The 23,795-nt window shown below is 44.7% G+C and overlaps 1 protein-coding gene across 1 annotated transcript in view; it reads right to left on the reverse strand.

Moving 5' to 3' along the window:
* PITPNC1 (phosphatidylinositol transfer protein cytoplasmic 1) overlaps positions 1–23,795 on the reverse strand; it is a 311,718-nt gene that overhangs the window by 111,763 nt on the left and 176,160 nt on the right. Inside the window, exon 5 of the mRNA XM_002748676.7 lies at positions 331–402. Within this exon, the coding sequence (XP_002748722.1) occupies positions 331–402 (72 nt within the window). The remainder of the gene's footprint in view (positions 1–330; positions 403–23,795) is intronic.

A 23,795-nucleotide genomic window follows, 5' to 3' on the forward strand; every position in this document is an offset into this window, starting at 1 on the left:
TACGCTGCATCCAATGATCAGAAACCAAATTTTGGAGTTCCAACTGCCTCGTCACCCTCTCCACCTCTAGTGACAATTGCCCCAGGTCACAGGCTTCTGCTCAGAGGCCCATGGAAAGCACATAAAAATGAGAAGAAAGAAAAGCTAGACGACAGAAGAATTCCAGGGAAAAGTCCCAGCGAAATAACCCTCAGAAGCCAAAGGCCAGAACATCTCTGAGGTCCTGGGCACAGGTCCCAGTGCTGGCCCTGGTCACAGAGGGGCTGCGAGGAGTGCTGTGACTTTCAGAGCCCAAGAGGTGAGCGCAGCATGGAGGGAGGGGCTACTCACGCTGTCGTTGCTTCCTTTGTTGTCCTCATACTTGGTTTCTATATGAATGGAGAATTTCGGCAGAAAGGAACACTGTGGGAGAATAGCAAACTTTCATTAGCATAACATGTTTTCTCTCTTCCTATTTCAGCAGAGCTTCTGAATACGTTCCTGGCCATTTGGTTGGAAGTATCGTCCAGGAGCAGAAATGTTAAGATTCCAAGTCAATATCCAAATTCAGACAAGGAAAGCTGCCTTTAGGACCATGAACGCAGTTTAATCCAGACAGTCAGGCCACACAGAATAACCAGCAACAGAAGTCAAGTCCCCGAAAAGGACATTTCCAAAAGGAGTATGTTCTGTGACTCCAAGTGTAAGCTTTAGAGAAGCAAACCCCTAAGTCAGGCCAGTTCCAGTTCTGGAGAGCTCACCTTTGGGGAGCAGCTGCCATCGCTGGATTCGTGGGCACCCAGCCTTAATCTTTATATAAATACTTATATAATGTTAGCGAGGGAATATAGAACTTTAAAATTGTAGATTATTGAGATCAGATAGATCTGGCTTTTATTTATTTATTTTTTTTAAATAAAAAAATTTGTTTTAATTTTTAAATGTAATTTTTAATGTTTCATTTTATTATTCTTTATTGTTTTGAGACAGGGTCTTTTTCTGTTGCCTAGGCTGGAGAATGGCATGATCTCGGCTTACTGCAACTTCCGCCCCCTGAGTTCAAGTGATTCTCATGCCATAGCCTCCCGAGTAGCCCGGCTAACTTTTGTATTTTTAGTAGAGACAGGGTTTCTCCATGTTGGCCAGGATGGTCTCGAACTCCTGAGCTCAAAAGACCTGCTCATCTCAGCCTCCCATAGTGCTGGGATTATAGGTGTGAGCCACCACACCCAGCCTTCTTTTTATTTTTATTTTTGAGACAGGGTCTTGCTTTTCACCCAGGCTGGAGTGCAGTGGTCCAATCACAGCTCACTAACCTTGACCTATGGGCTCAAGCGATCCTCCCGCCTCAGCCTCCGGGTAGCTGGGACTACAGGTGTGTACCACCATGTCTGGCTAATTAAAAAACTTTTTTTTTTTTAGAGGCAGGGGTCTCTCTGTGTTGCCCAGGCTAGTCTCGAATTGCTGAGCATAAGCAATTCTCCTGCCTCGACCTCCCAAAGTGCCGGGATTACAAGCATGAGCCACTGCATCCGGCTGAGACCCTGGCTTTTAATATGCAACTTCGGATAAGTCATTTAACGTCTCTGAACCCCAACAGAGTTAACACAGAAATAATAATGATTACCGAAGAGTGACGCTGTGAAGGTTAAATATTAATAAAATGGTGTTTTAAAAACATATAGTGCTGGGCAGTGAGAATGCATTCAGCAGACAGCATCCATGGGTAGAAACGGAACCATAAGAGGCAGTCCCTCTCTTTGCCCACAAGGGAAGAGAAACCCCAAATGCAATCCAGCCCTACGACCCCAGTCTCCCTGAGTCAAGCTGTATGCATTCAGCAGATGTGAAGGGTTAAGGTGGCTTGAGAAGAGGATTTTGATGGATGTTGGTGTAATCATGCTCCGGCTGGCACTGAGCTGGGCATGAACTTTCTTGGCCACCAGAGATAGGATTGAAGGCTAATGGGCAAAATGACCCAGCAACTCCATGGTGATCTGCAGGACCTGGGGAAAGCAGACTTGGCCTGATCACATCACAGTCCCAAGAGGCTGGGTCCTTTATACATGTTTCCAACACTCATACTGTCTACAGCAGATACTGCTACAAATGCTCTGATGTTCTCACTCATTTATTCCTGGCAACAACCCCACAAAGGAGGTACTATTACTATCCCCACTGCTTTAAAGGTGAGGAGATGGAGGTGCAGAGAGGGTAAGTAAATGGCCTACGGTCACACAGCCAGGTGGCCTGGTCCTGGTGTCCATGCTCCTTACCACTCTGAGTGGTTCTCAAAGAGGAGTTTCTGGACCAGCTGGAGCAGCCCAGAATTGTTAGAAATGCAAATACTCGGGGCTGGGCATGGTGGCTCACACCTGTAATCCCAGCACTTTGGGAGGCCAAGATGAGTGGATCACCTGAGATCAGGAGTTCAAGACCAGCCTGACCAACATGGAGAAACCCCATCTCTACTAAAAATACAAAATTAGCCGGGCATGGTAGCTCATGCCTGTAATCCCAGCTACTTGGGAGGCTGAGGCAGGAGATTCACTTGAACCTGGGAGGCAGAGATTGCAGTGAGCCGAGATCGCACCATTGCATTTCAGCCTGGGCAACAAGAGTGAGACTCCATCTCAAAAAAAAAATAAAAAAAGAAAAAGAAAAAAAAAACGAAATGCAAATACTTGGCCAGGCATGGTAGCTCACACCTGTAATCCCAGCACTTGGGAGACCAAGGCGGGCATATCACCTGAGGTCAGAGGTGCGAGACCAGCCTGGCCAACATGGTGAAACTCTGTCTGTACTAAAAATACAAGAATTAACTGGGTGGGGTGGTGCAACCCTGTAATTCCAGCTACTGGGGAGGCTGAGGTATGAGAATCGCTTTAATTCGGGAGGTGGAGGTTGCAGTGAGCTGAGATTGCACCATTGCACTCTAGCCTGAGCAACAGAGTGAGACTCCATATCAAAAAGAAAAAAAAAAAGGAAATGCAAATTCTTCAGTAGACCGACTAAATCAGAAACTCTGGAGGTGGGCTTCAGCAATCTGTTTACCAAGCCCTCTAGGGTATGCTGAGGCATGCTCAAGCTGGAAAACCACCTGGCTATAGCACACGCGTGCTTCAGCCACACAATGACCATGCTTCCCTTTCAGACCTTTGGTGGCACCTGCACGAGAAGGCAGAGGTCTGGGATGTGCCACTGATAATTCTCCTGGCATCCCATGCCAGGGCGCATTCAGCATGCATCTGTCTTAATCTAAGTGAAACAAGCCATCTGAACTGTGACTAAGGAAACACAGAAACAATCAATCCCAGTAATTGCCTTTATGGAGAATGAGGGCCTGCAATTATTCATTAACACCTTCTCTGCTGTCTCCTCTCAAACCTCTCACTCCATAACCGCTGCCCTCACACCCAGGTCCAAGTGGCACCAAGGAGCAGCTGCTCATCTCAAATGAAGATGCTGGAGGACTCGGACCCCATAGCAGACACAGGAACATGGGGGGACGCCCTGGCCAAGAGACGCTCTTAAACATGACAAGTCTTTAGGTAAATCGAATTCGGATTTTTTATCCCATCATTCACATGAGGGTCAATCCAAGGAGAAGGGAGAGAACAGAGTTGTGCAGGCTGGGTGTGGGTTTCGGTGCACTGGAGTGGAAAACCATGAGGAGTTTTTACCCGTGGCACCTCTAAACCACCTAGCTAGACCAACACATGAATGTTAGCATTTGCGTATTAAACCCAAATATGAAATGCAAAACTCCCATGCAAATTAGCAGATGTTGTTATTTTTGAGTGAGGACTTTGAATATTTTCATATCAGAATGGCAACCTTGCCAGGAGGCTGGAGTGCACCTGGCTTCAGGGGGGTGGCCAGAGAACAGCTCCTGCTAACTCCGAGCTGGTCAGCACTTTCTCCTGTGGCAGGCGGTTGGGGCTGATAATCCCCTGGGGATGTCTGATGACTTGTTCTCAGAGCCCTGGGGTGTGCGGGTGTCTCGAGTTAAAATCAGCATTATCTGTGGCTCCGGGCTCCGTTGGTGCTGTCATTGAAATCTCTCTGGGGAGATGTCCATGCTAAGACAATCTTCTGCCTCTCCCATGTAGGTTGGTTTCTCTAAAAATCCAGCCCACTACTCCTAGCTTTAAAGCAAGGTCTTTTGTTTCTTTCTGATTGTCTCCCTGTAATATCTCACCCACTGATCTATCCTAAATCCCTTCCCTTCTCATGGTCCCCTGCCTGGCTTCACCCTTTCTCCCCTCTCTCTCACAGCTGATCGCTTTGAGTCACATTTTAATGAGGACACGGACCACATGATGGAAACACCTACCACGTCCCTTTCCTCCATCACAAATGTGCTTATTTCTTTGCGTTTCTTATTCTTTCTGAATCAGAGAAAGATACATCCGCCTCTTTTCCAGCAGAGAAATAATATGATGAAAAGCACTGAGACATTGGAGTCAGCTGACTTGGGCTCAAATCCGAGATATGGTAACCTGGGCAAGTTATTTTACTATTCTCAATCTCAGTTGCCCAAAGCAGAGAATGGGAACAATCCTTCTCCACTTTGTAGCAGTGTTCAGAAGATCAATGAGATCACACAGCTAAACCCCAGCACAGTGACTGGCACATAGTAGGTGCACAGTAAAAATTATTTGTAAGCTTTTCTCTGGAACCTTGTTTCACCGATTATTTGTATCTTCTCCCTGCTTCCTTCTCACAGCCTAAAAACTTAATGAAAAGCATCACATTCTTAGAAAATAAATAAGCACAAAGTTCCCTTGATTCTACTTTTTCCCCATCTATAATCAATCCTGTATCTCTCTGTCTTCATAACAAAACTTATTAAAAGAGTAGTCAGAGGCCGAGGCGGGTGGATCACGAGGTCAAGAGATTGAGACCATCCTGGTCAACATGGTGAAACCCCCGTCTCTACTAAAAATACAAAAAATTAGCTGGGCATGGTGGCGTGTGCCTGTAATCCCAGCTACTCAGGAGGCTGAGGCAGGAGAATTGCCTGAACCCAGGAGGCAGAGGTTGTGGTGAGCCGCGATCGTGCCATTGCACTCCAGCCTGGGTAACAAGAACAAAACTCTGCCTCAAAAAAAAAAAAAAAAAAAAAAAAAAAAGAGTAGTCAGTGGCCAGGAGTGGTGGCTCATGTCTGTAGTCCCAGCACTTTGGGAGGCTGAGGTGGGTGGATGGCCTGAGGCCAGGAGTTCAAGACCAGCCTGACCAACATGGTGAAACCCCATTTCCACAAAAATACAAATCTAGCTGGGCATCATGGCAGGTGCCTATAATCCCAGCTACTCAGGAGGCTGAGACAGAAGAATCACTTGAACCAGTGAGGTGGAAGTTGTAGTGAGCTAAGATTATGCCACTGCACTCCAGCCTGGGTGACAGAGCAAGACTCCATCTCAAAAAAAAAGAGTAGTCAGTGCTTACTGTCTACTTTTCTCCACCTCCCACCTGATCATCAAAGAATTTCCCAACCACCTTCACTTCCATTTGCACCCTGGAGACCTCTCTACACGGCAACATGACTGAGCAACTCTTCTGTTCTGAGCAGCAGTTTGGCCTCCTCTTCCCTCCTCCACTCCTTCCCTGCAGGAGATCCCTCAGGGATCTACCCTACCTACAGCCTCTTTTCTTGATCCAAACCCTCTCCCCTGGTAATCTCATCTACTTCTGACTTTTTAGGACCTTTTTTTTTTTTTTTTTCAGATGCCTCCCAAGTCAACATCTCAAATTCCAGCTCCTCTTCTACTTCCAGCTGCCCACCGGCCATTCCTAACAAAGGCGTAACAGGTTCATCAAACTTTTTTTTTTTTTTTTGAGACGGTGTTTCGCTCTTGTTACCCACGCTAGAGTGCAATGGCACGATCTAGGCTCACCGCAACCTCCGCCTCCTGGGTTCAGGCAATTCTCCTGCCTCAGCCTCCTGAGTAGCTGGAATTACAGGCACGCGCCACCTTGCCCAGCTAATTTTTTTGTATGTTTAATAGAGATGGGGTTTCACCATGTTGACCAGGATGGTCTCGATATCTTGACCTCGTGATCCACCCGCCTTGGCCTCTCAAATGGTTCATCAAACTTGAAAGGTCCAGACTGAATGCGAATATACTGGTACCCTAGGTTATTGTAGCCAATTCTACAAACTGGGTGGCTTGAAACAGCTGCAGTTTATTCTCATGGTCTGGAGGCCAGAAGCCTGAAACCGAGGTGCTGGCAGAGCCACCGTCCCTCCGAAGCCTCTGGGAGAGAGTCTGTCCTTGCCTCTTCCAGCTGTTGGTGGCCCTGGGAGTGGCCTATCACTCCACTCTGCCTTCATCTCCATATCCCTTCTTCTCTCTGGGTCTCTGTGCTCTCTTCTCTTCTTACAAGGACACCAGTCATTGGCTTTAGTCCCACCCTAAATCTGGGTCCACTCTGCCTTCATCTCCACATCCCTTCTTCTCTCTGGGTCTCTGTGCTCGCTTCTCTTCTTACAAGGACACCCGTCATTGGCTTTAGTCCCACCCTAAATCTAGGTCCACTCTGCCTTCCCTGCAACACCTCCTGCTGCCAGAACTTTTTTTTTTTCCTCATGGTTCTCTCAGTCCAAAATTTCTTTCCCAAATCTTAATCAAAGACCATCTCAAGTAGCACTTCAGAATGATTATCCCATGCCTGCTGGCAGTATTCCATTTGTCCCTTTATCACAGCACGTTATCTCCTTTGTCACCATTACCATGAGCTGTGTGTGTGCCAAGCTCACCAACCAGATGGTAAGCTCTCACTCCAACAGGAGGGTGCCCCCAACTCCAGTACCACTAGGAATGGTGGTTGTCAAAGTCACCCCCCTTCTTCTTCACATCCCTTCTTTACCCAGCTTCTTCAGGTGTCAGAGCACCCCCTTTTGTTTAGGTTTGCTCAAATAATGCTTTCTGTGACTAAGGCTTTTGTTTCCACTAGGAATATACCACCTAACCTAGCCATTCTCAAACATAAACGGGAAAAAGGAAACCCCGCCTTCCAACCCTGGACTTTTTCTCGAAATATGCGCTGTTCCCTAAAGATTCTGATACACGTCTTTGGATGGAGAGATGCTATATTACCGAGGGGTCTGTCAGGAATGTGGGAGTAGAAAAAAAGTTGGGAAAGAGATGTAACCACACCTGAACTTGCTCCGAGAAGAGAGACACTAGGTTGTAGCCACTGGCTAAAATAGGAAGATATCTAAGGGATTCTGAACCTTCCAGTGCCCTCTAAGGAACAGTCATTTGGAAATGCTGAATGTTTAAAGTACCATTTGGCCCACAATACGTGAAGGAAAGACTGAAAACCCCAATGCAGACAGAATTCTGAGACGGCCTCCAGAGTCCCGGCCACTGATGCACACATCCTGTGTAATCCTTCCCTTCAGGTGTGAGCAGGGCCTGGGGATATGATGGGTTGTCACTCCCCCGGCCGCCCCTTTGAACCTTGAGAGGGGGCACAGTCTTTGATTGATACCAAAAAGACCAGACAGGCAGTCACTCCTGAGATTCTGTCTCAGTATACAAGACTTCACTTCAGAAAAAGCAGCGATTCTTTTGCTGGCTTTGAAGTTGTGAGATAGCCGTGTGGCTAGGACCCAAGAGATATTGACTGGGAACTGAAAGATATTGACTGACACCAGCAGGAGAGCCAGGAGAAAACTCGACCTCCGTCCTATAACCACAAGGAAAGAATCCTGCCAACCACCAGTGAGCGTGGAAGAGGACCCTGCATCTCCGGTGAAACTGAAACCTTGGTTGATGACTTGATTTCCATCTGATGAGTCCCTAAGCCAAGGACCCAGCCAGCCTGGGTTCCAACTCCTGACCCATGGAATCTGCAAGATTACAAACCTGCATTACTTTTTTCTTTTGAGAGGGTCTCATTCTGTTGCCCAGGCTGGAATGCAGTGGTGTGATCATAGCTAGCTTGGCTCGCTGCAGCCTCAACTTCCTGTGCTCAAGTGATCCTCCCGCCTCAGCCTCCTGAACAACTGACACTACAGGCATGCATCACTACACCCAGCTAATTTTTTAATTTTTAGTGGAGATAAGCTCTCACTGTTTCCCAGACTGGTCTCAAACTGCTGAGCTCAAGTGATCCTCCAACCTCGGCCCCCTAAAGTGCTGGTATTATAGGCATGAGCCATTGCACCCAGCCACTTGTGTTGTTTTCAGTTGCTAAATTTGTGAGAGATTTGTTACACAGCAAGAGAAAACCAACACAACACCCAGCCTGCTGGCTGTCTCCTTCCAAATCACCCATCTGGTTTTCATCTGAATAAAGCATCACTGACTTTGAGGTTCAAGCATATGTAAGGGAAGGGAGAACTGGTGCTTTTTCTGACTTAGCAGTTCTACCTATGACACCACCTGCTTTGTCAATCAATGGCCACTGTTTATTGCCCAGGGTGATATTTACTAGTAACTGATATCAGCAAGCATGTCATTATCTGGTGTCCAGATGCAGCAGCAGGCACCTAGCTCACAGAGAGGGGGCATGGCGATTTAGAAGGGAAAAAAAATACCGGTTTTGGGAGCAAAACAGACTTCAGTTCAAACCCCAGCTTCTTTTCCAACAAACTACGTGACTTGAGGCAAATTCCCGAATCCCTCTGAGTTTCAGTTTCCTCATCTATCAAATGGAGACACCTGCAACCTCAAAGCTGTGGAGTGAGGATGGAAAGAGATAACGAATGCCCAGGGCCAGCCAGCATCTGGCAGGTGCTGGAGAGATATTGGTCCACTCCACTGCACTCTCCTAGGCAATGTGGATGAGAAAGCTGAGCTGGGGTCAAAGGCAGATCCTCCACTATGAAGATGCAAGGATGCAGAGGCTTCTGGAAAGGCAGCCATAGGACACCTAATGGCTCCTTCCTATGGCAAGGAAGGCAGCCAAGACACAGAGCAGATTTGGGCTCTTCCAGACTCACTGACCCGCTCTGCTGCTGAGGAAATGTCACCACATGTCCCAGGCTCCATTCTTGGCATCTCCTTCTGAGCAGGTGCCCCTTCTGCTGGCCTCTTCTCTGAGCTTTCCCTTGACCCTCTGCTGACTTCATGCAGGGAACAAAAACTCTACCAGGATCTCGGTGAACTCTTCTTTCCTAGATCCAAAGGCTGCATGTCCACTGGTTCACTCCGCATAATTGCCAAAACCAAGACGTTAGGAAACAGAAGCATGAAACAGAAGTTGGGAACCCTTGAGGCCACAGAGATGACTCTGCTTACAGGCAGAGGGGAAGGCAAAAAAGCACTCCTGTCCCTGGAGCCTTGGGGACATCAGTGAGTCATTTCCGTCCCTCTCCACCTCTCCTTCCTCCTCTGGGCTCACTCCAGGGCTGGAATCCTCTTTCTCATAAAAAATCTTTTATTTTTTATCCTTCTCTCTTTCTTCTCGACTAGAGGCACAGCTTGGCAGGGAGAATAAAGTAGAGAAATAATCATAAAAATATTCACTTAATGACATTCAGTGTTTATTTTGCCCCAACCCCCTAAAAACAGTAGCAGTGTTAGGAAGAAGCCAGGGATCAAGGCAGAAGCTCTGCTATCATCTCATCTTTGATTTTTTAGCTTAGATCCACCTAAGCCAGAGGAATCTTACAGGTGTTGCTGCCACCTGCTCCCTGCCATGCCCCTCTTCCTTTTATCAGGTGTCTAAGCATCTAGAATTGGCCTTCCAAACCCAATGGAATCCACCAGGATGAACCTCTTATTGAAAAGTGATAGTCTGGTACCTGTAAAACCTCCAGCACCTAAAACTCAATGTACAGAAAAGTGATGGTTGAGCATTTAAAGGCGTCTACGTGTAGTTTTTGGAAGGGATGATGGGGAGCTGCAGTGGGGAAGAAGAACGCCAGGAAAGACAAGTGAGGTGTCTGGGCCGCTGCAAGAATAATTTCCAGACACAAGCCCTCCCAGGTTCAGTGTTGGGAAATGAAAGCAGCATATGTAAAATGCACGGCAGAACTGAATTACCAATTCACTACAGACATGCTTTGGAAAACATGAAAGAGCTATTTTTGGTCCAGTGATTGATCAGGGTTACCATGGCAATAAGAAACACAAGAACAAAATGAAATGTAAGCAAAGCGAAGTGTTAAAGAGAAAGGGTCAGACACACTGGGGATTTCATTGTCAGTTTCTGGGTGGTGCCTGAAGCCCTTACTGCTGTCTCTGCACCTGCGCAGGGAGAGAGACGATGGTGGCTGCAGAGAATGGGGGCCCTGGGGGATGAGTCTGAGGCTCTCTAGGGCACTGCACTTCAGAAGCAGGAAGTGGAAAACTTCTGGAAGAATGTGCACCGCTCACTTTGAAGATTGTCATTATTGTCATCAAAAGATCCTGTATTTCCACAGCACCTAGCCTGTAGCAAAAATGTAAGCTAAAAGGTATGAATCCTATCCCATCCCACTTTACAATGTAAAATAAAAGTAATATTCTCTATGGCAGTGTATTTCCGAGACCTACTTAATGATGTCTCATTTGCTGGGCTTGTTGAAAACAGAATACAGGCCTCTCTCCAGATGGCTTGCTTTCAGTAAGTTGGTAGATACTGGGTGCCCACCCCCAAACTCAGGAGCTGTTTCCACCTTCTTCCCCCTAAATGTGGCAGAGGCAGGAGGATCACTTCAGCCCAAGAGTTTGAGGCTGCAGTGAGCTAAGATCACACTACTGCATTCCAGCCTGGGCGACAGAGCAAGATCCCAGCTCTAAAAAAATAAAATAAAATGAATAAAAAATAGCTTTATTCACATACCATATAATTCACTCCTTTCAAGTATACAAGTTAATGGTTTTTAGTATATTCAGAGTTATACAACCATTATGACAATCTAATTTAGAACATTCCCATTACCCCCCAAAGAAGCCCTGTATCCATCAGCAGTCACTCCACATTCCCGCCTACCTGAAACACCGCATTGTACGCAAGCCCTAATAATTGTATCATATGTGGTCTTTTATTCCTGGCTTCTTTCCCTTAGCAGTTTTCAAGGCTCATCTATATTATATATATAGCATGTATAGCTATTCTATTCCTTTTTTCTGGCAGCATATGAGTCCATTGTATGGACATACCACATTTGATTTCTCCATTTATCAGTTGATAAACATTTGTTTCTATTTTTTGGCTACTGCCACAGGTATTCTTGTGCAAGTTTTTGTGTGGATAATATGTTCTCATTTTTCTTGTGTGTATACCTGTAGTGGAATTGCTGATCATACTATAATTATGTTTAACCTTCTGAGGACCTTCCAGATGGCTGCCCATTCCGAAGTGGCTGCACCTTTGTACTTTCCCACTAGCAGTGTAGGAAGGTTCCAATTTCTCCACCTCCTTGACAGCACATCTCGTTGCCCAGGTATTTCTTAACCCTGGGAGGTTCTGAGATACCTTTGGGTCAAAATGACAATCCAAAGGAGATGTGGCCAACATTCCACATGTCCAGCCAGGGACAGACAAAACACAATATTGAGGTCATAATGACAATAGTGTTATACTATCCTTCCTGTGAACAGGCACTGGTCCAAGTGCCTGTTCATCTATTAGTTCATCTACTAACTCATTAACCCTCATACATCCCCATTTTACAGATGAAGAAACAAAGGCACAGAAAGGTCCAACAGTGTGCTTCAAGTCACACAACAAAGGTGTAGGGGAGATGATCACTCAAGCCAGGCTGTCTGGCTCTGAAGTTCATGCTTGTGATCTCATGCTGACTCTTGAGTATCAGGAAATCATACAGAGACTTCCAGGGAGCAGAGGTTGTAAGCACAGGCTTTGCTTCTCAGTATGTGCTGTGGCACTAAGAGCAGAGAAAATATGTGTGTGTGCATCTGTCATATGATAGACATGCCTTGCTTCAAACAATCCCAAATCAGGAAAACCAGGAGTAACTCAAAAGACAGATTTAGGAAATAATTATTCATTTCAGAAATTCAGTGGTATTCCTTTAGATGCCAAAATATCCCAGGTCCTTGAAAACACAATAGTTTTTGAAAATTGAATTTAAATATAATGGCTTAGGTGAATTCTTACTGGGAAAGTGCTTTTAAAAACAGGCCTAGGCCCTGTGCAGTGGCTCACGCCTATAATCCCGGCACTTTGGGAGGCCAAGGTGGGTGGATCACTTGAGGGGAGGAGTTTGTGACCAGCCTGACTAACATGGTGAAACCCCGTCTCTAATAAAATTACAAAAATTAGCTGGGTGTGGTGGTGGACACTGGCAATCCCAGCTACTTGGGAGGCTGAGGCAGGAGAATCCCTTGAACCTGGGAGACAGAGGTTGCAGTGAGCTGAGATCGCACCACTGTACTCTAGCCTGGGTGACACAGCAACCCCCTGTATCAAAAAACAGCAAACAAACAAACAAACAAAAAACCCAGCCCAGAACTCCAGCATGAATTCTCAGGTGTGAAATAATATTATAAATGAACACATGTTCATTAACTGTATTGCTGGTCCTACAAAAAACTTGGAAACAAGTCAAAGTTCACCAGTAGGAAGCTGGGTAAGCACACTGTGATCAACTCTAAAACCATTAAAAAAGCAAGGTGTAAAACAGGATAGCTCCATTTGTGTAAGAAGAAAAAGAAAGACTAGTGGACAAATTGAAAAACATGGAAAACTAGTATACACACCAAAATACATGGAAAAGTAGTATATACACTGAAAAATATGGAAAATTAGTATACACACTGAAAAACATGGAAAACAAGTATGCATACCAAAAAAAATGGGAAAACTAGTATATACATTGAAAAACATGGAAAACTATTATACACACTGAAAAACATGGAAAAACTAGTATATACATGATACACACTGAAAAACATGGAAAAAATAGTATACATGCCAAAAAACATGGAAAACTAGTATACACACCAAAAAATATGGAAAACTACTATATACACTAAAAAACATGGAAATCTAATATACATACACCAAAAAACATGGAAGAACTAGTATACACACTGGAAAACTAATATGCAAACAGAAAAACATGGAAAAACTAGTATACATACTGAAAAAATGGGAAAACCAGTATACATACTGAAAAACATGGAAAACTAGTATACACACCAAAAAACATGGAAAAACTAATATATATACTGAGAAACATGGAAAACTAATATACACACTGAAAAACATGGTAAAATATTCTCATGGAGGAAAGTAGTGGAAATTCTGAAATTTTTTGTTTTCTGTGGTATAGATTTTTATAATGCTATCACAATAAATATCTATCATTCTATTAAGCAGGAAAAATTCAAATCCAACTAAAAAAAATGAACGAATACATCAATGGCATCCCATAGTAACTGTATCATCTTAAAGGAAGTCACAAGATTTTCCAAAACTTCTGATAATTTAATCTACTTTAAATTAAAGGAGTATATTATAAAGAACACTGTGATGGTTAATTTTAGGTGTTAACTTGACTAGATTAAGGAATATCTAGAAGCCTAGTAAAGCCTTATTTTGGGTGTGTCTGTGAGGGTGTTTTCAGAGACTGGCATGTGAGTTGGGGTGCATTGAAGATGGGATGAGGAAGAGCCATCTTCAATGTGGGTGAGCACCATCCAACCTGCCGAGGGCCTGGAGAGGACATACACAGAGGAAAGGCAAACGTATGGATCTATCTGCTGGAGCGGGGATACACTCCTCCCCTCCTGTCCTTGGACAATGACTCCAGGACCTACGCTCCAGGTTCCCCTGGTTCTGACTTGGACTCAGCCATGCTACTGGCACCCTAGGGTCCCTAACGTGCAGGTGGGCTGCTGTGGGACTTCTCAGCCTCCTTAATCACATGAGCCAATTTCCCTAGCAAATCTCCTCTCATCCATCCATCCATCCAACCTATCTACTCCATTAATATCTATCATCCATCTAACTAATCTACCTTTCTACGCATTTCTCTTATCTATTAATATCTATCAATCATCTATCCATCCATCTATGTAATCTACCTATCTAATCTGTCTATCCACTCACTCATCTCTCTCTCTCTCTCTCTCTCTCTCTCTCTCTCTCTCTTGCTCTCTCTCCCCCCTCCCTCTCTCCCGACTCCCTCCCCTGCATTGGTCTGTCTCTCTGGAGAACCCTGACTAATATAAGCACCATCAAGTAGACGGAGGAGCTGCAAACCTGTTAAGTTTGGGTACTGCTACGTCAAGTGGTTCCTGTCTCATATACATCACACTTATTCATGATCTTTAGAATAGGGCAGGAGCTGAGAGATGTCACAGTTCAGTATTTCTCAAACCATTTTAACTGGCATCAGAGTTCTTTCTTTTCTCTTTTCTCTTTTTTTTTTTGAGACGGAGTTTCGCTCTTGTTACCCAGGCTGGAGTGCAATGGCACGATCTCGGCTCACCGCAAACTCCGCCTCCTGGGTTCAGGCAATTCTCCTGCCTCAGCCTCCTGAGTAGCTGGGATTACAGGCACGTGCCACCGTGCCCAGCTAATTTTTTGTATTTTTAGTAGAGATGGGGTTTCACCATGTTGACCAGGATGGTCTTGATCTCTTGACCTCGTGATTCACCCGCCTCGGCCTCCCAAAGTGCTGGGATTACAGGCGTGAGCCACTGCGCCCGGCCAGAGTTCTTTCTTTAAATAAAATATTAGGGGCAGAATGGCCACTGAGACCCGTCCATGGAATCTCCGGGGCCTACAGGAGGTCAGTTCGAAAAACATTCATTGAGAAGAATGAATTCTTTTCAACAAACCCTCAGCCCAGTAATTCAACGCTTTATTCCTGTTCACCAGCCCAAATCTTTCCATGTCTGAGAGCAGTGCTTTACAAGGGGCCTGGTATCAAGAAAGCAAAATGGAAGAGTTGAGAAGCCGGCTTGGGGTTGATGAAATATTTATAGGCTTTTAAAAGATAATTTCCTTTCAGCTTTTATCTGGAATTCAATGCATTCTTCTCTTGCCATCTTGTTCTGACAGTATGCAACACGTGTTCCCTGCTATCCATGAGCCTGAAACTCTATACAGACTTGACTTTCTCTCTAATGGAGTTCCCCTGTAGATGACATCGATTCTCTGGTACTAGATTCTATATTATCACATTAACTGTGATCCAAGGCCTCACTGGGAATTGCAACTTGAGATGGGATCATTAATAAAACCAAATTTGCAAGTATTTTCTCTCTTCACCAACAGGAGACTCACATCCAGAATATTCCACAGTGCTAGTGAGGGCCAGCATAGAGTTTAGGGCTTATTATCTTCTGGGGCTGGAGCTACTAAAAAATCAATGAGCAAAGCCTGTGTTGCTTGAAAAATAGAAGAAAGTAGATGATAAACGTGTTTACAGAACGTTGGTAGACACCTAGATCTTAAAATACCTTTCAGCTTTCCTTATTCATTAAAAATTTTTTTTCTTTTTTTTTGAGACAGAGTCTCGATATGTTGCCCAGATTGGAGTGCAGTAGTGTGATCTTGGCTCACTGCAACCTCCACCTCCCAGGTTCAAGTGATTCTTCTGCCTCAGCCTCCTGAGTAGCTGCAATTACAGGCGCCCGCTACCACACCTGGCCAATTTTTATATTTTTAGTAGAGATGGGGTTTCACCATGTTGGTCAGGCTGGTCTCAAACTCCTGCCTGCCTCAGCCTCCCAAAGTGCTGAAATTACAGGTGTGAACCACCACACCTGGCCCATTAAAAAATTTTTGGCCCTCCGTTTTGATAGAAATTTTACCCCATCCTTGGAAGACAAAATATAAATGTCTGTTCTGTGCAGAGAAGTTCTTTAATACACACATCAATTTCAAAAAGGTAAATGTCTGGCTGTCCCCCTCTACTCAGAACCTTAGTTACCGTTCAAGCAAAGATGCTAAGGAAATAAGGGGAGATATTTGTGCTCCCTTCTCTTCTGGCTTCTGGGGGCTACATATGACTTTAGACACAGATAAGGTTGGTGGTAATGGTGACAGGATAGTTGGAGAAAAAAATTGCAAAGAAGATAGCCAGAAAAGGAACTCAAGTAGAGAAAAAAAGTAGAATTTTAAAGCAAAAAGGAAAGGAAGAAAAGAAATTGCATGTAAATTTCAAGAAAAGAATTGCATGAGGATGAATCAGAGTGACTTCCTAAATATATGCTGCATAGGAAGAAAAATGTGGCCAAGAGGAAAGGTGGGACCTGAAAGAGAAGTGGAGGAGGGTGAGAGGAAGGGACTGTGTAAAAGGCAGAGCTCCGAAATACAGCCGGGAAACAGCTGCTTGTATTCCAGCCACAGCACGGAAATGCACGCAGCCTTCTCGGCTGCTCCTCACCAGCCCGCACCCTACACAGAGGCTTCTGTTCATTCATTAGTTCATTCACTCATGGAGCCTCTTCCCATCCTCTGACATGCTGAGTAATAGCAACTCACTAGGAAAGCAAGGCCAGAAGGGAGACAGAGCCGAAGACATGAATGAAAGCATGTTTTCTGAATGGGGGGATGGTTTGCTACTTGCTCGCACTTCTAGGATAATCATGCAGGGAAAGGAAATTCAGGCTCAGATGATCTAGGGCTGGACTTGTCAAGGCAGAAATAAGCAGAGGATGCTCATGAATACTGATAGCTACATACCATAATGGCAAGAGAAGAATTTAAAGAGACAGGGAGACCACATCAAATAAAAAGAATTTCATGTAAATAACAGAGATGGGGCCAGGCACGGTGGCTCAGGCCTGTAATCTCAGCACTTTGGGAGGTCAAGGCAGGAGGATTGCTTGAGCCCAGGAGTTTGAAATTAGCCTGGGCAACATAGCAAGACCCTGTCTCTATTTTATAATTAAAAATAATATCAGAGGTGGGAATACATCAGTGTGACTTCCCAAATACAAGTGAGCATACGGCCAGGTAGGAAACTTTCAGATGGCAAGCTTTCTCAGTTAAAAATGGTTAAGAATCATCCCTTTTCACTGACCTGGCAAATTCTCAACTGAGAAAAATAGTATCAATGTAAAATTCTGAACTGAAAAGATGGTTATATTCTTGTATCAATACTTGTTTAGACAGTAAATATATATACACTATTGTGTGGTTCATAGTATCTTACTGTTCAAAAAGGTCAAAGATTCAGAGCAATTTTGCGTTACCTTTTTTTTTTTTTGAGACAGAATCTTATGTTGTCACCCAGGCTGGCGTGCAATGGTGCAATCTTGGCTCACTGCAATCTCCGCCTCCTAGGTTCAAGTGATTCTCCTGCCTCAGCCTTCTGAGTAGCTGGGATTACAGGCATCTGCCATCACACCTGGCTAATTCTTGTATTTTTATTGAGACAGGGTTTCACCATATTGGTCAGGCTGGTCTCGAACTCCTGTCCACAAGTGATCCATCTGCCTCGGCCTCTCAGAGTGCTGAGATTACAGGTGTGAGCCACCACATTTGGCCTTTGCATTCACTTTAATCCTTGAAATATACTACGTTGGTATACCCATAGTCATACTGTTTTATTTTTACAGAAAGAAATCTGCCCCACAAAATCTTTCCAGTTGTAATTTGCACATCTCACCAACTGAACTGAACACAGCTCCACAGGCGTTTGTAAAATGTAGAAGGCAAATCAAATTTTTCAGTACTGAAAGTGGAAAATAAACAATAAAGAAGAAAAGGAGAATTTATTAGTAAAATCTTCTACTGAACATTTCTTTAAACAACTCTGTTTTCTCTGCTCATTGCCCTCTGTAAAGTCATTTTGAGTGGTGTTAAAAAATGCAAACAATTTAAAAATGTTTTGTTGTGTTATGGTAGAGGCGTGCGTTCTATCACCTGCTCTCTCCTCTCAAAACGGCTGAATTAATTTTCTGTGAAGTCCACAGAAGAGCTTGGGAACAGCTAGAGCAAATGGAAATGGGATAATCTGAACAAACAAAACGGGTTGTTCCAAGACTCCTGCTTCACCAGGCACTAATTGGGTTGCTGAGATGTAGAGAGAAGCTCTGGTCCCACACAAGGGCAGCGGTACATCTGTGAATAGGCTGGTTTGCAACTGGCTCACCCGTACAACCAGTTCATTTTCTAAATGGAAACAAATCTGAAATCCGAATGCACAAATGCACTGCCATCCCAATGTACTGCTGACTTTGCAGTGTGGTTGAACAGAACTGACTTTGCTTGAGAAGGAACTTACGGGTTCTGTGTCACCTGATTCTAAAAATAAAACACTTTTATTACTGTTGGGCATTCTTCAAAAAACTTTGGCATCTGAGTAATAGTCATCTTCAGGCAACATATTAGCTCATTGAAATTTAGAAGAAAATAACATTTACCGAAATAGAATTGATCCACTGGCATAGTTAGTGGGTGCTTAACGGCTATGACCTGAAGAGAAGTTTCTGGAACACCTCTAAATCTTAAAAGATCGGCCTTGCAACATCCCAAGAAATGCTGCATGCCACAGCTCCCTTTGGAGATTCACAACGTACATTAGAATAGGAAAGGCCCTGAGAAGTCCTATAATTATAAAATCTATTTAGCTCTGTATAACCCATCCCTTACTTACTCAGCTGTGTACCATCTTAAATGATAGTTATAAATGGTTCTAGATTGCTCTTATCTAAATTCTTTAGAACCATTACGATTATTGAGCATGGTCGTTCTGGCTCTGTTCTGACACCGGTCTCACACAATCTTTTGTTTTTGAGACAGTGTCTTGTTCTCTCACCTGGCTGGAATGCAGTGACATGATCACGGCTCATTGCAACCTCCGCTTCCTGGGTTCAAGACAGTCTCCTGAGTAGCTGGGATTATAGGCAGGCATCACCATGCACAGCTGATTTTTGTATCTTTGGTACAGACGAGCTGTACCAAACAGGCTGGTCTCGAACTCCTCACCTCAAGTGATCCACCTATCCCGGCCTCCTAAAGTGCTGGGATTACTGGCGCGAGCTACCTCACCTGGCCTTACTGTCATCTTCTCTGTAAGGGTCCTTTTCAGGCCTATGCGTAATTGCTGCCTTGCTCAATAGTGCCCCCAACTGGACGACTGTTTCTTTGGCCTGGTCCCTATAGAAAGGATACTTCCCTTTGTCTAAAAAAATTATGTACTGCACTAGATATCCAGGGCTAATTGTGATACATAGATAAAAGTTATTTCCTAACCAGCTAACACCTGACTGCATGGCCTCAAAGAAGGGACTCTTAGGGACTTTCACTCTCTTAGCTTACATCATAGATGAGATGGCCAGGTTTTGTTCTTTAATTTCGTTCTAAACAAGCCCAGTCCTAGAGGTGTGGTGTAATAAACACAATCTTCCCTGGACTTGTCCCTGCGTTCCTGGTCATGGAATAGGTGGTTTATACTGGCCCTTGGCTGGGACTCAGTGGAAGGTGGGGGGAAGAAAGGCTTAGAAGGGAGACAGGGCTTGTGAGGAATGGAGGTCACTGGTCTATAAACACAGCACCCATCAGTTCTTCGAATTACTGGGGAGCTTGATCAGGCCCAGACTGTGAGTGCAATTCCTATCCCAGCAGTTTAGTGGCTTTCAGAAAAATACCTCAATCTCCCCATGGCCACTCCTGGGCAGACAACCCAGGTTCACCTGGGGTGACTGACGACAGACTCTCAGCTGTGAGCAGCCTTTTCTCTCAGCTCTTCCAAACCAGCTCAAGCAATCTCATCTCTCACAGTGGCTCAATACGATTTGAGGTTTTCATTCCAGAGTCATTTCACCCTCCCTGGTCTGTTGTGATTTATTTTTCCATCTCTTTCATCTAAATAATTAAAATGTTAGGTAGCACTGTCAACCCACCTGCCTTTGCTTCTGTCAATCTAACGAACACAAAGATGCATCCCATTTCTCCTCTTTTGCGGATGCTTATTAAGAAAGATGCTGGTAGAGAGGGGTGGTCACGGCAGCAAAATATATATGCCAACTGTATACTCTAGGTTGCTGCTATCAATTTCCTATAACTTCAGTTTTCAAATTCCTCCAAACAAGAAGAAAATCCTTTGTTCTTCATTAGGACTGAGGCTGAATTGATGCTGTTGAGTTATGCTCATCTAAAAGCACAGACTTTTTTCTAGCTCTAGAAAAACAAAATCAACTCCTTTGGAAGGCAGCCAGTCTCCTCAGGCACCTTTCTTTTCAGACTTTACTAACTTCAGAAGAACCTGCCAGCTCTGAAGAACTGGCTGAATGGTCTGTCCTCTGTAAAACTGTCGTTGTGTTGTTCTTTGTATACTGTATAATTAAGATTTTTTTTTTCCATAAGCAAGATGTTTTTCCCACTTCCTGGGCAAATGGCATTTCCACGTTATTGTAAACACACGCAGTCACTCACAGGGATGAAAAAGCTCCAATGTCTTGAAAATTGTGACAGTGTCAAAGCCCCAGATGGCCCTAAATAGAAGGTTTCCTTGCCTGGGCTTTGTCACGAAGGAGGGCAGCATGAGGTCTGAGTAACAGGCTAAACAGTCAGATATAAGACCTAGGACACCCTAGTATAGACAGCCTCGTGCTTTGGCCTAATGCTTTCCAAGAAGAGACATTAGTTTGGAGGCTTTCGAGCCCAAGGGGCTGCCTCTCTAAGGAAGGGAAGGGCACTGTGACCCTTATTGAGGCTCTGAACTTGGGAAGTTTGCTTTGAGGCACAAAACAGGAACTACGGAGCTTGGGAAAGACAGCCAGAAGAGGTATTTAGGATTAAAAGATCAGAGGATAAAGAGCACAATTCAAATGCATTTAAAACAGGAAAAAAAGATGAAGGCAATTGGTAGCATGTCGTAAATCCAGGGAGCAGACTCTGTAGCCATAGTCCAGGGTGGGCTCTGCCACCAGGGCTGTCGTGGGCAGAGAGCGTGACAACATGGCTGAGTCTGAGTCAAAGGGTGGCAGCTTCGAAACGCATGCTGCGGGCCCAAGGAATGCACTAGAGCCAGAGAGAAAAATCCAGATCCCCTGGTCACCAGGAAGATGGAAAGAAAAGCTGTCCTATATTTGGGATGGAAAATGAAAGTGAACTAGCCAGGAACAATGTGACCTCCTCAGAGAGAATTAAATCTAGACCATGACCTGACATTGAAAACACCATGACCTGCCCTCCATGTGTCCAGGTAGCCAGGATCCACCTCTATTGCTTGCCCACTGGAGCTAGGAGCATGCTAGGGACTGAACTATGTCTCCCCCAAATTCCTATGAAGCCCTAATCCCCAATGCAATGGTGTTTGGAGGTGGGACTTTGGGACCTAATCGGGTGCAGATAAGTTCACGAGGGTGGGGTCCTCATGATGGGATTAGTGCCCTTAAAAGAAGAGACCAGCGAACTTGCTCTGTCTCTGCCACGTGAGGGCATAGCAAGAAGATGGCCATGTGCTTAAGAAGATGGCCCTCACCAGGAACCCAGTTGGTCAGCACTTTCAGCCTCTGCAACTGTGAGAAATAAATATCTGTTGCTTAAGCCCCCCAGGCTGTGGTGTTTCGTTAGAGCAATCTGAGCTAAGACAGACAGGGGGAGTTCTACTGTCCCTTCAGGTCCAGCCCAAATGCAACCTTCTCTGAGAAACCTCCTCATATTTCTCCCTGGCAGAATCTCTCTCTCCTTCCTACAATCCTCTGTTCGCACCTCAACTCTAACACTTATATGCAACACAGGTCTTCTATAAAATGCTGACAGTTATGGAAGCTCCCACTTAATTTTTCCCAGCTCTGCCGAGCTCATTCCATGTCCTGAGCCAATCCCAACTGGGGCAGGAAGGCTCTCGGAGTGGTTCCACCAGCGCCTTTGATTGTTGGTTTCAGATCTGTCCATTGGGCTGGACAAGCTCTGAGCTGAGCTGCCAGCAGAGATTCAGGCCAGATGGCTGAATCTCTGGTCTGGCCTTAGAGTTATTATGGCATATCAATTGCAGGATGGGTTCCTGCGTTACATACTTCCTGTCCCCTCCCTTCCCTTGGCCCACCAGTGTGCCCTGTTTTCATGACCGATTTCTGTACTTGAGTCTCTGAGACCAGTTCTTCCACACCACCATCTCTCTCCCATCAGGTTGGCAGAAAAATATGAGACAACCATCTTTTGGCATAATTATGTTCCATGCAACATGTGGGACATTCTTTTTTTTGCATTTTTTTTTTTTTTTTTTTTAGTAGAGACAGGGTTTCACCATGTTGGTCAGGCTTGTCTCGAACTCCTGACCTCATGATCTGCCCACCTCAGTCTCCCAAAGTGCTGGGATTATAGGTGTGAGCCACCACCGCCAGCCAAGAGACATCCTTATACTAAAAATTATTTATTGTTTATCTGAAAATTCAACATTACCTGGACATTCTTGTAATTTCACTTAATAAGGCTGACAATCTTATCTCAGCAGCATGATACTGAGTAACCTGCCTGAGTGCTATGTACTTTTCTTCCTGTCTCCCACACTGGGGACTAGCCCTTCCCTGAAACTCAAGGTCCCAATCCAGAGGTCGGCACCCTTCCTTTTACATTATCTGCGTGGATTTCCCAGAGCCATTGATTCTGCCCTCTGGTCTGAATCTCTGCTGGCAGCTCAGCTCAGAGCTTAACCAGCCCAGTGGACAGGTCTGAGGCCAGCTTGCTTCCTTGGCTAAGTCCCCTCTTGCCTCCGGAAAAGCCCAGGACTTGCTGGTGACCTCTAGACTTTGAGTCGAATGTCCAGTTATTTCCAATCAGCTTGTGACCCCAAATGGCAGAGATAATCGCTGTTATGCCATCTAGCATGATTTTTTGCACATCATTGATGCCTAATAAATGAATGTTGACTTTATTTTTTTATTTTTGAGACGGACTCTCACTCTGTTGCCCAGGCTGGAGTGCAGTGGCGTGATCTCAGCTCACTGCAACCTCTTCCTCCTGGGTTCAAGTGATTCTCCTGCCTCAGTCTCCCAAGTAGTTGGGATTACAGGTGCCCGCCACCACGCATGACTAACTTTTCTCTTTTTTCTTTCTTTTTGGATTTTTAGTAGAGAAGGGGGTTTCACCATGTTGGCAAGGCTGGTCTGGAACTCCTGACCTCCAGTGATCCACCCACCTCAGCCTCCCAAAGGGCTGGGATTACAGGTGTGAGCCACTGTACCCGGCCCAAAGTCTATCTCTTGATGATTATGCAGTTGCTAGAAGCAATGGAATTAGGGGGTGGTGTTGGTGGTAGGGAACCATTTAACTGCCTGCTGTATACAGGCAGTATGCTAACAGCTTTCTATGTATTATATTTAGTGTTGGCAAAGTAGCCTGGGGTCCATATTTGACCCACTGTCTGGGTAAACAGGACCATGCTAATTTGTTTACATACTATCTAAGGCTGCTTTGCAGAGACAGAGACTGTATGATTCGCAAAACAGAAAACATTTACAATATGACCATCTAGAGAAAATATTTTCCAGTTCAAAGGTAGACCACTGAAGCCTTCTGCTAATATCTCTAGAAAGGAGAGGTTCTTCTAATTTCAGAAAACAGGAAACTTGGGTTCAGAAAAGCGAAGATGTTTGTCCTAGAGCAGTGGTTCCCCTGCTTCTAAAATTTTAAATTTGCATTTTGCCATAAATTACCTCTTTTTTCAAAGTTAGGGACATTGTAGGGGGAAATACTATATATATTCCTATCATTTCAAAAAAGAAAAGATATTTTAATACCCGAATATGATGGAATGTAATTACCAACAGCACGTTGGATGAAATACATTTAATGTTATGAAGAACTCTGGATACTATTCCTGTTTTCTTCATTCCGCAGAGGACAGGTGAGAACATATTCAAGGACCAGCATGAATTGAAGTGCAGGAATTCTGGCCAGTGAGCGGCAAAACCAGAGGACAGCTAAGCCTCTCTGACTC

The sequence above is a fragment of the Callithrix jacchus genome, chromosome 5 (genome assembly GCF_049354715.1).
Source record: "Callithrix jacchus isolate 240 chromosome 5, calJac240_pri, whole genome shotgun sequence".
Classification (NCBI taxonomy): Eukaryota; Metazoa; Chordata; class Mammalia; order Primates; family Cebidae; genus Callithrix; species Callithrix jacchus.